The 14214-nt window shown below is 42.6% G+C and overlaps 2 protein-coding genes across 2 annotated transcripts; one reads left to right on the forward strand and one right to left on the reverse strand.

The window, feature by feature from the left end:
• Window positions 1-212: 212 nt before the first annotated feature.
• LOC117886081 (olfactory receptor 14C36-like) lies at window positions 213-1154 on the forward strand. The gene has a single exon (XM_034787718.1). The coding sequence runs from the start codon at window positions 213-215 to the stop codon at window positions 1152-1154; it is 942 nt and encodes a 313-aa protein (XP_034643609.1).
• An 11609-nt stretch (window positions 1155-12763) lies between these two features.
• On the reverse strand, window positions 12764-13678 carry LOC117886320 (olfactory receptor 5V1-like). Its single transcript, XM_034788021.1, has one exon. It carries the CDS (start codon window positions 13676-13678, stop codon window positions 12764-12766), a length of 915 nt encoding a protein of 304 aa, XP_034643912.1.
• Window positions 13679-14214: the final 536 nt, after the last annotated feature.

The raw sequence follows: 14214 nt of genomic DNA on the forward strand, positions 1-14214 counted from the left end.
TTTCTAAATTGTTATCTTTCAAAATAAAACCTCCTCTTAACCATAATAAGAAATGTACATCCATGTAGCAAAGTAAAAAAAAAAATGGAGAGTCCATTTGTAGTTCTTCAGTCCCCTGTATCTTTTCTGCTACACAATACGTATAAACTGTTTAACGTCTTCTTTCTTTCTTTCCATGTCCATTTCTCTACAGAGTGTGTCCCAGGCAAGAAATGTCCAACCAAACCACCCTGACCGAGTTTCTTCTCCTGGGATTTTCTGATGTCCGGGAGCTGCAGATTCTACATTTTGTGGTATTTCTAGTCATTTACCTGGCAGCCCTGGTGGGGAATCTGGTCATCATCATGGCTGTAGTCTTCAACCACCAACTTCACACCCCCATGTACTTCTTCCTTGGAAACTTGTCCTTCCTAGATATCTGCTACATCTCTGTCACAGTCCCTAAATCCATGGCCAATTCCTTAACCAACACCAGATTGATCTCTTTCTCTGGTTGTGTTGCCCAAGTCTTTTTGGTTCTCACCTTAGCTTTTGCAGAAATGATTCTTCTCGTGGTCATGGCGTATGACCGCTATGTTGCTATCTGTCGTCCCCTACATTACAGGGTGATCATGAACAAGACAATGTGTGCCCAGATGGCATCTGGGTGCTGGATCAGTGCTGTCCTCTATTCAGTGATGCACACGAGTAACACATTTAGGTTATCTTTCTGCCGCTCTGATGTTATTGGACAGTTCTTCTGCGATATCCCACAGCTACTAAAGATCTCTTGCTACGATACATCAGCTAATGAAATTTTGGTTATTGTCTGTGTTTTATTTTTTGGTTTCCTTTTTGTTGTTTCAATATTTGTATCCTATATTCAGATCTTCTCCATGATTCTAAGAATCCCTTCCGCACAGGGCAAATACAAAGCCTTCTCCACCTGCCTGCCCCACCTGATTGTATTTTCGTTATTTATGAGCACCACAATGTTCACCTACATGAGACCAAAGTCAATGTCCTCACTGTATCAGGACCTGCTGGCTGCTGTGTTTTACTCTGTGGTGCCACCACTGTTGAATCCGATGATTTATAGCCTGAGAAATAAGGAGATAAAAGATGCCCTGGGGAAAATGCTACTCAGGATAGTCTGGATCAAAAATTCATCATGAACCCATGTCAAGGCAGCAGCATGTGCAATGATAGCAAATCCAAGCATGGCTTCCTCTAGCTCTCTGCAGGCAGAAGGATGGCAGAGGTGCATTAAATTACCTTTTCAGGTAGTACTAATTTCCCATCACAGTCCTGGGCACACTTTTGTTCTCAAACCCCATCACTTGGAACAAGGGCTTACACACTCACAAGGCATTATCCTTTCTTTATAGCCTGGAATATTCCATGGCTGAGTGTTGTGAATTGCAAGTTTCTTCATGCAATATAGACGTTTGAATAATATTGAATAGTAAAGCCATTACCATATTTCAGTAATGAAATAATCTATGCTGGCAAATGTGTCTAGGGCTTTAGCACCCCTAACTGACATTGAAACACCCGCAAAAGTTTCTAATGTATGTGATGCTGTATGATTGAAGTAAGACCATTTGTATGATTGATATTGCCACTGTTATACAATACAACATATCTTGAGCAAAGTATATTTGTAACATGACAATAGAAAAGTTATGATTCGCTAAATAAGATTATCCTGTTTAAATCCAGGTATCATCACTGTATCTGAAGTTATGAATATTGGCTATACATCTGTATCTCAAATGCATTTGTTCCTGGGGTAACACCCACAAAGTAGTTTACATCCAGTCTCACCAGTCCATTGTGAATGGACTATTCAAGCTTGATGGCCTCCTAAAGACACTTCACTCTAACAGTGGGCCATAGAAGAAACTTATCCCTCCCAGTAAGCCTTTGTGTGGATGCCTCAGCCAGAATACGGGTAATGGCTGCCTCTGTGAGTAACCAAAGCACGTAAGGATATGTGATATGCTCATGTGATCCTGGATTCCATCTTAGGCCAGTAACTTTCCACAAACAGAGACTGTGAGCTGTGTTTGAGCCAGTAAATTTACAGGCACATGGCAAAGGGTATAAAAAAAACCCGAGATGACTCTATTTTGCTTCTTTCCTGCCCTGATTCTCTGGACTGTGGATTTACAGCAAAAAGGAGCATTTAGAACTATGGACTGAGGACCTTCCAATCTTTTGGAAGCTACCAGAGAGACTTTACAAGCCAGCAGCCTAAACCATTGCTGCTATAAACCTGGTATAAGGATTTTGCAATTATTGTATGTATATGATCTATTAACCATGATTAACTCTCTTATTCTTTCTTTTATTATTAAACTCTCTTATTCTTTCTTTTATTATTATTATTCTTTTAGTGACTAAAGGTTTGGCACCAACATGATGATTGGGTAGATCTGAGGTTTATATTGACCTGACTAAGTGGCTGATATCTTGAGATTGGAAGGACCCTATATTTCATGAAATTGGCTTTCAGTAACCACTCATCATAGAGTCCAGTCTCTATATGCCTAAGGAGACTGCATTATTGACTTCCTGTTAACCAAAATGTGGTGAGACAGAAGTTTACTTATGGTCCTGGCCTGCTATAATCTAAAGATAGAATAACCTCCAGTTTGGGATGAGTCTGCCCTATTTCTCAGCAGTTTCTCCTGAATTTGGTGTTCTCAGCTGTGACTCACTGAGGCAAGGTAACAATGTAGACCTAGCCTAAGGACTGTGGGAAACAAGGAGATAAAAAAGTGTGCTGAGAAAATTGATGGGGAGGGTATTTTTCACCAAGAAAAAATAATTCCCCGTGTCACACTCTACACAGCACACAGCACAGTGACGATGTGTAACTGCACACAGCAGTGAAAAGCAAGTGGTGTGTAGCTACATGTGTCAGTGAGAGATAGTCACTGCTTGGTATAGTCGTGGGAGGCACTGCTTGGGCATGTAGAGAGCTGTGTAGGCAGACCCTAAGATTCTGGTCTGTCTTTACTCACCTCAACAGGGCCTCACTGTCTACTCTACCTGTGTGCAGTGTATGTGCCTCTACATGCCATTGTAAGGAGTGTACAGTGTAGACCTACCCTCTATGTTGTGCACTAAAAGTTCTCTCTGTGTAAAGCCATATCTTGTCTCCGCATAGATGATAAATTGTGCTGATGTTATCTGAGGACTTAACCTGGGGAATTAAGAGTAGGAAGCTTGGTTCTATTGGCAGAGCCTGGTGTGGAAAGGATGGCCCACTTGTTAGGGTGCTATCCTGGGACTTAGGAAAACAGGTTTCAGTTCCCACCTCTGCAGCAACCGTCTTGTGTGACCTTGAGTGAGTCCCCAAGGGTCAGCTTTTCAAAGGTATTTAGGCCTCTAGTGCTATTTTCAAAAGTGCCTAGTTGCCTAAAACTCATTGATTTCAATGGGTGTAAGGTGTCAAGATGCTTTTGAAAACCTTACTAGGCACCTAAATACCCTTAAAAATCTGGCCTTTAAATCTGTCTCAGTTCCCCAGACATACAATGGGAATAAAATTAATATCTGTGCCTGACACACCGGGATAGTATGGGGATAAATGTGTTAAAAACTGTGGGGTGCTGAGAGATAGCATGGCAATATGAGGGGCATACACACATGAGCTACATAGCCTGAAGTCTGTTCAACATGCCCATTATAGATAAAGTTTCATGACATCTTAAATGACTGCTTCTTGGAGCAGCTATTCCTGGAACCCGCAAGAGGAGAGGTATTTCATGACCTGGTCCAAGAAGTGAATATAGCTGGACCGCTTGGTAATAGTGACCATAATATAATTAAATTTAACATCTCTGTGGTGGAGAAAACACTACAGCAGCCCAACACAGTAGCATTTAATTTCAGAAAGGGGGATACACAAAAATGAGGAAGCTAGTTAAACAGAAATTAAAAGGTACAGCGCCAAAAGTGAAATCCCTGCAAGCTGCATAGAAACTTTTTAAAGACACCATAATAGAGACTTAACTTAAATGTATACCCCAAATTAAAAAAAAAAAATATATATATATAGTAAGAAAATCAAAAAAGTGCCACCTTGGCTAAACAACAAAGTAAAAGAAGCAGCGAGAGGCAAAAAGGCATCCTTTTTAAAGTGGAAGTTAAATCCTAGTGAGGAAAATAGAAAGGAGCATAAACTCTGGCAAATGTAGTGTACAAATATATGTAACCCCTTTGGGGTTTAGAGAGCACGGCCCCTTTAAATCTTTTTCTTAAGGGGGAGGGGGAGAGTAAGGAAAAAGGAGGGAAACTCCAGGGGGCAGCGCTGGAGCTCCAGGGAGAGGGAGAGGCAGCCTGCAGGCCCTGGAAAAGTGAAGCAGCAGAGAACCTGCCTGAAGCCTGGGAAGGACAGGGCTGATCGGGGACCCCCCAGGACAGGAGCCAGGACAGGAGCACTGTGCCAGGGAGGAATTGCCCAAGAAGGACAGGCCAGATCTGGACCCAGTATCACGGCTGCCCAGAGCTGCATGGGACTGTGAGTACTGGGGCTTGTGACTCTGCATTGGGAACAAGGAGGGAGGCTGTAGCTAGTTAAGTGGGGAGGTGGTCGCTCTGTGTGGCTTTGCAGAGAGTGGCAGAAGAGGGCACCAGAGGGGTTTGTTCGGGGAAAGTTCACTGGCGCCGAAGACAACCAGGAGCACCCAAGACTCACCACTGGACTGGAACTTTGCTCGGGACTCCTGAACTCTGTGTGCAGACACATTGCTTGGTGTCTGCCCTTCCAGACTGTGCTGCCACTGGGTCCGTGGGGCCTTGGTTTGGATGCAGCCCTGTCTTACTGCTTCCCCTATATTTCCCCTTGTTGTATTTCTCCTCTTATCCCTCTGTAAATAAATATCTCCCTTTGTCATATCCATTGTACTTTTCCTGTGGGGGTGTGTGTTCACTCTGGGGGGGTTGGAACAGGTGCCTCTGGGGTGGAAGGGATTTCTCCTGCTGCATTCCTGCGCGCGCCTTCTCTTGGCCAGAGCTGCCTGCAGAGCAGACTCCATCTTGGCCATGAGGACACTAAAGATACATATAATTAGGAAGGCCAAAAAATAATTTGAAGAACAGCTAGCTAAAGACTCAAAAAGTAACAGCAAATTTTCTTTTTAAGTACATGAGAAGCAGGAAGCCTGCTAAACAACCAGTGGGTCCACTGGATGATTGAGATGCTAAAGGAGCACTTAAGGACGATAAGGCAATTGCAGAGAAACTAAATTAATTCTTTGCATTGGTCTTCACAGCTGAGGATGTGAAGCAGATTCCCAAACCTGAGTCATTCTTTTTAGGTGACAAATCTGAGGAACTGTTCCAGATTGAGGTGTCATTAGAGGAGGTTTTGGAACAAACTGCTAAACTAATTAGTAATAAGTCACCAGGACCAGATGGTATTCTCTCAAGAGTTCTGAAGAAACCCAAATGTGAAATTGCAGAACTACTAACTGTGGTTTGTAGTCTACCATTTAAATCAGCTTCTGTACCAAATGACTGGAGGCTAGCTAATGTGATGCTCCAGAGGTGATCCCTTACTGGTACTGGTAACCTTACTTCAGTACTGGGCAAAATGGTTGAAACTATAATAAAGAACAAAATTGTCAGACATATAGACAAACATAATTTGTTGGGGAAGAGTCAACATGGTTTTTGTAAAGGGAAATCATGCCTCACCAATCTACTAGAATTCTTCAAAGGGATAAACAAGCATGTGGACAAGGGGGATCCAGTGAATATAGTGTACTTAGATTTCAGAAAGCCTTTGACAAGGTCCCTCACCAAAGGCTCTTAAGCAAGGTAAGCTGTCATGGGATAAGAGGGAAGGTCCTACTATGGATCAGAAACTGGTTAAAAGACAGGAAACAAAGGATAGGAATAAATGGTCAGTTTTCAGAATGGAGAGAGGTAAATACTGTTGTCCCCCAGGGGTCTGTACTGGACCCAGTACTATTCAACATATTCATAAATGATCTGGAAAAAGGGGTAAACACTGAGGTGGAAAAATTTGCGGACGATACAAAACTACTCAAGATAGGTGCCAGGCAGACTGCGAAGAGCAAAAGAATCTCTCAAAACTGGGTGACTGGGCAACAAAATGGGAGATGAAATTCAATGTTGATAAATGCAAAGTAATGCACATTGGAAAACATAATCCCAACTATACATATAAAATGATGGGGTCTAAATTAGCTGTAGCCACTCAAGAAAGAGATCTTGAAGTCATTGTGGATACTTCTCTGAAAACATCCAGTCAATCTGAAACGGCAGTCAAAAAAGCAAAGAGAATGCTGGGAATTATTAAGAAAGGGATAGATAATAAAACAGAAAATATCATATTGCCTCTATATAAATCCATTGAACACCCACATCTTGAATACTGCGTGCAGATGTGATCGCCCCATCTCAAAAAAGATATATTGGAATTAGAAAGGGTTCAGAAAAGGGCAACAAAAATGATTAGGGGTATGGAACAGCTGCCATACGGGGAGAGATTAATAAGACTGAGACTTTTCAGCTTGGAAAAGAGATGACTAAGGAGGGATATGCTACACGTTTATAAAATCATGACTGGTGTGGAGAAAGTAAATAAGGAAGTGCTATTTACTCCTTATCATAACACAAGAATTAGGGGTCACCAAATGAAATTAATAGGCAGCAGATTTAAAACAAACAATGCACATTCAACATGTGGAACTCCTCATCAGAGGATGTTGTGAAGGCCAGAATTATAACAAGGTTAAAAAAAGAACTAGATAAGTTCATGGGGGGTAGGTCCATCAATGGCTATTAGCCAGGATGGCAAGGATGCTGTCCCTAGCCTCTGTTTGCCAGAAGCTGGGAATGGGCGACAGGGGATGGATCACTTGATGATTGCCTGTTCTATTCATTCCCTCTAGGGCACCTGGCATTGGCCACTGTCCGGAGACAGGATACTGGGCTCGATGGACTTTTGTCCTGACCCTGTATGCCATTCTTACGTTCTCTTGGTAATATTTTTTCAACATCCCAAAGTTACTAAATCTCTTCTGCTCTGATACACATGATTTGGATGATTCCCTTGGGAATTTTTCTGATTCATCTGCTTCTTTTTAATATTTGTGTTCTACATTTGCTGCTTGAGTTCCTTCTATATAAGACCAGTATAAACCTTTTGCCATCTGCCCGTCATTATTTTTATTTTCCTTAGCATTGTTATATCACATGATACTCAAGCTCAGTATAGTCTCTGAACCATGACCTGTTATGTATATTTCTGTGTTTTATTTTAATATAATATAAAAGTCAAAACAAAATTAATCAAAAAGATATAGTTGAAACAAAATGTTCTGCCATAATCAAAACAAAACAAGAGAGTTGAAAATATTCCTCAAAAGTGTTGTTGAGATCGACACTTTCCAACAAATATTTGTGTTTCGATAGAACTGCATTTCCCAATGAAAAACTGTTCCAGCCAAAGGATTTTTTAAAACCATTTCTAGTGAAGCTAAGTGCCTTATTACCATGAGGAAGGTCATGTTTAAATCATCATCCTATTCTTCACTCCCTCCCAGCCCTACTTACATGCTAAGCTCTTATGCATAAAGAAGTGGAACTACACGAGGGTCTGAGATGGCCTGTGCACTGGCCTCACCTGACATCATGGACAAGCATAGGACACAGACTGCATATTGTGACAAAGTTCCTCCTCTATCTTGGTGGGTCCTGCGCTTATTGGTGGATTTTCTTGCCTCAGAGATTCACCATGTGGGTTAGGGAACAGCCCAGAGACCTTCCTCTCTGGAAGAACCCACAGTCCAGGTCAATTGGGAGGTTTGGGGGGAATCCGGGCCTGCCCTCTACTCCGGGTTCCAGCCCAGGGCCCTGTGGACTGCAGCTGTCTATAGTGCCTCCTGTAACAGCTGCATGACAGCTACAACTCCCTGGGCTACTTCCCCATGGCCTCCTCCAAACACCTTCCTTATTCTCAACACAGGACCTTCCTCCTGGTGTCTGATAACGCTTGTGCTTCTCAGTCCTCCAGCAGCACACCCTCTCACTCAGCTCCTTGTGCCTCTTGCTCCCAGTTCCTCACACTCGCACCACAAACTGAAGTGAGCTCCTTTTAAAACCCAGGTGCCCTGATTCGCCTGCCTTAATTGATTCTAGCAGCTTCTTCTTAATTGGCTCCAGGTGTCCTAATTAGCCTGCCTGCCTTAACTGGTTCTAGCAGGTTCCTGATTATTCTAGTGCAGCCCCTGCTCTGGTCACTCAGGGAACAGAAAAGTACTCATCCAGTGACCAGTATATTTGCCCTCTACCAGACTCCTGTATCCCACTGGTCATGGGTCTGTCACAATATGTACAATGCCTGGATAGAGAAATGATAAGAACATACTGTCAGTGGGTAGGAACCACATGCATCGTTCCCATATGACCAGGGTTAGAAGTCAGGAGTCCCTGGCATCCCATTCTGCCCTGTGTCTCTGATTTCACATTAGTTTGATGAAACTTTAGAAACACACAGCACAATCAAGTTAAGTGTTGCCTCTGGTCCTCTGCTTCTGAGTTGTGCAGGGCTCTAGGGAATGATTCCCCAAAAGCCCTTAAAGAATGGACATGGATAGATCTCTTCCCCAAAGCTATACCCCTTTGCTGCAAGTGAAGACCACAATTAGCTATACTCAGCTCATAGTAAGAGATCATAGATTCATATAATCATAAAATATCAGGGTTGTAAGGCAACTCAGGAGGTCATCTAGTCCAACCCCCTGCTCAAAGCAGGACCAATCCCCAACTAAATCATTCCAGCCAGGGCTTTGTCAAGCCTGACCTTAAAAACCTCTAAGGATGGAGATTCCACCACCTCCCTAGGTAACCCTTTCCAGTACTTCACTAGCCTTCTAGTGAAAACGTTTTTCCTAATATCCAACCTAAAGCTCCCCCACTGCAACTTGAGACCATTACTCCTTTTTCTGTCATCTGGTACCACTGAGAACAGTCTAGAGCCATCCTCTTTGGAACCCCCTTTCAAATCCTGCTTTGAGCATGGGGTTGGACTAGATGACCTCCTGAGGTCCCTTCCAACCCTGATATTCTATGATTCTATGATAAGCAGCTATCATTCTTCTCCTCTGCAGACTAAATAAGCCCAGTTCCCTCAGCCTCTCCTCATAAGTCCTGCGTTCCAGCCCCCTAATCATTTTTGTTGTCCTCTGCTCGACTCTTTCCAATTTTTCCACATCCTTCTTGTAGTGTGGGGCCCAAAACTGGACACAGGACTCCAGATGAGGCCTCACCAGTGCCGAATAGAGGGGAATGATCACATCCCTCGATCTGCTAGCAATGCTCCCACTTATACAGCACAAAATGCCGTTAGCCTTCTAGCAACAAGGGCACACTGTTGACTCATATCCAGCTTCTCATTCACTGTAACCCCTAGGTCCTTTTCTGCAGAACTGCTGCCTAGCCACTCGGTCCCTAGTCTATAGCAGTGCATGGGATTTTTCCGTCCTAAGTGCAGGACTCTGCACTTGTCCTTGTTGAACCTGATCAGATTTATTTTGGCCCAATCCTCTAATTTGTCTAGGTCCCTCTGTATCCTATCTCTACCTTCCAGCATATCTACCACTCCTCACAGTTTAGTGTCATCTGCAAACTTGCTGAGAGTGCAATCCATGCCATCCTCCAGATCATTAATTAAGATATTGAACAAAACCGACCCCCGGACCAACCCTTGGGGGACTCCACTTTATACTGGCTACCAACTAGACATGGAGCCATTGATCACTACCCATTGAGCCCGATGATCTAGACAGCTTCCATCCACCTTATAGTCCATTTATCCAGCCCATACTTCTTTAACTTGCTGGCAAGAATACTGTGGGAAACCGTGTCAAAAGCTTTGCTAAAGTCAAGGAATAATATGTTCACTGCTTTCCCCTCATCCACAGAGCCAGTTATCTCATCATAGAAGGCAGTTAGGTTAGTCAGGCATGACTTGCCTTTGGTGAATCCATGCTGACTGTTTCTGATCATTTTCCTCTCCTCTAAGCATTTCAAAATTGATTCCTTGAGGACCTGCTCCATGATTTTTCCAGGGACTGAGGTGAGGCTGACTGGCCTGTAGTTCCCTGGATCCTCCTTCTTCCCTTTTTTAAAGATGGACACCACATTAGCCTTTTTCCAGTCATCTAGGACCTCCCTCAATCACCATGAGTTTTCAGAGATAATGGCCAATGGCTCTGCAGTCACATCAGCCAACTCCTTTAGCACCCTCAGATGCAGCGCATCCGGCCCCATGGACTTGTGTTTGTCCAGTTTTCTAAATAGTCCTGAATCACTTCTTTCTCCACAGAAGGCTGGTCACCTCCTCCCAATACCGTGCTTCCCAGTGCAGTAGTCTGGGAGCTGACCTTGTTCGTGAAGACAGAGACAAAAAAGCATTGAGTACATTAGCTTTTTCCACATCCTCTGTCACTAGTTTGCCTCTCCCATTCAGTAAGGGGCCCACACTTTCCTTGACCTTGTTCTTGTTGCTAACAACAGAAAAGCAACAGAGGGTAAGACCCATAGATAATGTTGAACAATCCATTTCCCTTAAAAGCATCTCTGAAGAAAATTATAAGCAAAATATTTCAATTAGTCCCTCACTCTGGTCTTAGCAGGTGTCTCTCTCTCTGGAGGTACGTTGACACTGCACACTTCTTTCAGCAGTGTGTAGAGTAGATATATGGCTCGCCCCCCAGCATGGGTATAAATAGCGGTGTAGATGATGGGGCACTATATGGCCGTCTACTCACCCAAGCAGTGCCTCTCTCATCTGCATGGCTTCTTTTAGCCAGGTTGTGTCCCACTGCCTCCCTGCTGCCATTGTCTTTCACTGCTACTGAGCCTTTCACTGGCATGTGTACACACCACAGTGTGGAAGCAGCCTTGTTTTTCACTGTGGCGTATAGCTACACATACCCTACATGCCACTGCAAGTGGTCTGCAATGTAGACGTAGCCAATGTGTGAATTCCTAACCACAATAAAGGTGTTATCTTGAAAAATGTCTATCTGACTTTAACTGGGTCCTGCACATCTTAACTTTAAAAATAGAGGCTGGGATTCACAAAGGAGTGCAAGGAAGTAAATTGGCTAACCCCTACTGAAATACAATGGGAGTTGGACAACTAGCCAAATTAGGCACTTTTGAAAATCCCTGTATTTTTTTTTGTAGATGCCTAGGTGAGGATGGATCATTGGGATCACCTAGTCTGTCCACCTGTATAACAGAACTTCCTCCAAAAACTGTTGATTGAATGAGAATAGATCTTTTATAGAAACATCTCATCTTGATTTAAAAATAGACAGTGATGGAGAATCCATCTCAACACTTGGTAAATTGTTCCAAATGTACACCAAATTTCGAGTCTGAATTTGCCTAACTTCAATTTTCAGCCATTGAATTATGAAACTGTGGATCTTCTGGATCTGAAAACCCACACTGGAAACCCATACCAATTTTTTTTAGATTTCAAAATCTGGATGCAATTTTCCTAGCTCAGTTCCATCTCTAACTGAGATAGGATTTGATCCTATCTCATGAATTTTTATTCAATCTTTATACAGGCAAAACTCCTATCGACTCCAAGGAGACATTTGCCTGAGTACATCTAAAAAAATAACTTTGGGTTTTAGTCTGTTAGGAGGTAGAGTACATAGAGAGAAAGAAAATATCTTCAGTCAAAAGGAATCAGATGCCTCTTAAACATTTTGCTAGTATTTTCAAAGGAGCTTAAGAGAGTTAAGTGAGCAATGAAACTTTCTATGAGTGCAATAGTAACCTATTTTATTAGTGTTATAAATGCTCAATATAGAAGTGTAGGACTGGAAGGGACCTCAAGAGGTCTTCTAGGCCGGTCCCCTGCACTCAAGGCTGGACTAAGTAAATATAGTATCCTTCATTGCAGCATTTGCGATTTTCAAAGTAACTAGAAGGTATCAGCGAAGTAGAATTGAGATTTTCAAAGGAGCCTAAGTGAGTTATAAACCCAAATGTCATTGAAGTTCCTAATTCCCTAGGTGGCTTTGTGAATTCCAGTCTAAGTCTGTGTAAGGGGTTTGACAGTAATGAAGAATCTGAGTCAAAGAAATCTCAGTATAGGAAAATTTCTCCCTGAATGCTGTCTTCACTACAATTCCAAGCTATGATTTGCCAAGAAATTAGTGCAATTCAGAAAAGGATTGGACATTTATATTGTTAATAGCGGCCATGAATCATAGACGTGGTTAAAGCTGATGGGCTCACTAGCAATCCTTTGTTCAGGCTAAATGGAAGAAGCAATGAAATGTGCCTTTATGTAGTGATAGCTGGAAACAGTAGGAAGCCACTGCCCAAGGCAATGGGATGCATGGCAAGGCCAACCAGAAGCTATGCCATGTGAGATTTGTCTGTGTCAGCCTCATTGCATGCAATCACTTCTCCCTTCTCTTTCCACTGGGGGCACCTTTAACAGCTCACTGTCTTGTGATCTCCAGATTCTCGGCCTTGGCTGAGCCCTGTTGCTGTTTGGAGCTGAGGAATCCCTCTTCATGGTTATCAAGTTGGCTATTGTTTGAGGAGGTACACTTATCTAGGCTATTGTTTTGCTTTCCCCTTAGCAATCCCTTTTGATCTAACTTCATGCATTCAGTCAGGTACCACAACCACACTGAACAGGAAAACAGAGTCGCACATAAAAAAGTAATACAGACATTTCCCCGGTTCATCACACATGTGACATCATCTATCCCAACAGTTTTCTCAAAGCCAGCTTCATATCCTTATTTTTCAGGCTGTAGATGATGGGGTTTAACATGGGCGTTAAGATGCTGTACTGCACGGACACTAGCTTGTCAAGAGCAAAAGAATATCCAGAGGCAGGTCTCATGTACCTGATGAATGCCGTCCCGCAGAACAACAGAACTATAGTGAGATGTGAGGCACAGGTGGAGAAGGCTCTGCGCCTGCCCTCCGAGGATCTGATCCCGAGGATGGAGGAGAGGATACAAATATATGAAGTCAGGATGAGGAGGAGAGAGGCAAAGCCTAATGTCATACTGAAGCAGAGTATCACCATCTCGTTAGCAAAGGTGTCGGTGCAGGAGAGCTGCAGCAGAAGTGGCAGTTCGCAGCTGAAATGGTTAATTTCATGGGGACTGCAGAAACTCAAGTCGGTAAGGTAAAGTGTGTTGAACAAGGAATCCAGGAAACCAGATATCCATGCACCCAACACCATCTTCACACAGACCTGGTGGCTCATAGTGGTGCTGTATCTTAAAGGGTTGCATATGGCAGCATATCGATCATATGCCATCACTGAGAGGAGAAAAATCTCTGTCCCAACCATGAAAATAAAGAAGAATATCTGAGCAATGCAGCCACTGAGTGAAATCGTCTTCTGCTTTGCCAGGAAGTTCTCCAGCATCTTTGGAACGGTGACTGAAGAGTAACAGATATCAAGAAAGGATAGGTTGCTCAGGAAGAAATACATAGGGGTGTGGAGATGAGGATCAACCTTTATTACCAGAATGATCAATATGTTTCCCACCAGAGTGATTAGGTAAATAACTAAAAACACCAGGAAGAGTGGAATCTGGAGTTGTGAGTCATTTGAAAGTCCCAATAGGGTAAACTCAGTCACTGTGGTTTGATTTTCCATCGTCCTTTATTCGTAAAGGCCTTTACCTGTTAGAGCTAAGAAGGTAAGATAGTGAGTTCATTAAACAAAGCAGAATGTGGTAAAGCTAATGCATTAAATAGATCTAGCTATCTATTAATGTATGCTGGCTAGCATATACATATATATCATAATAATTGTATGTATTATCAGCAATATATATATATATACATTTAGTATGCATTAAGCACCAACAATATTAAGCACAAATATTGTAACAGTGATATAGCTTAATCTGTCATACACCATAGTCCTGTTCACTTATGCTAAGTATCCCATAACACTTTGCATTTGCTGAAGTAAGCATTTGGCACAATAGGTAGGAGACTTGTCAAAATAAGATACATTTGTTCTTTCTTAGTACAAGCTATGAAGGTACCTTCACTGACCAGTACCTGGAATGCTAGTATCCAAAACAAAGATAAGGAAGAAACAGAACTACAAGTTAGGGAACTGGAATGAATTGATGGGTTGGATTATAATAATGTGTAAAGAAATGTGTTACTTGTAAAATCATA

Source organism: Trachemys scripta, chromosome 12, assembly GCF_013100865.1.
Source record: "Trachemys scripta elegans isolate TJP31775 chromosome 12, CAS_Tse_1.0, whole genome shotgun sequence".
Lineage (NCBI taxonomy): Eukaryota > Metazoa > Chordata > Testudines > Emydidae > Trachemys > Trachemys scripta.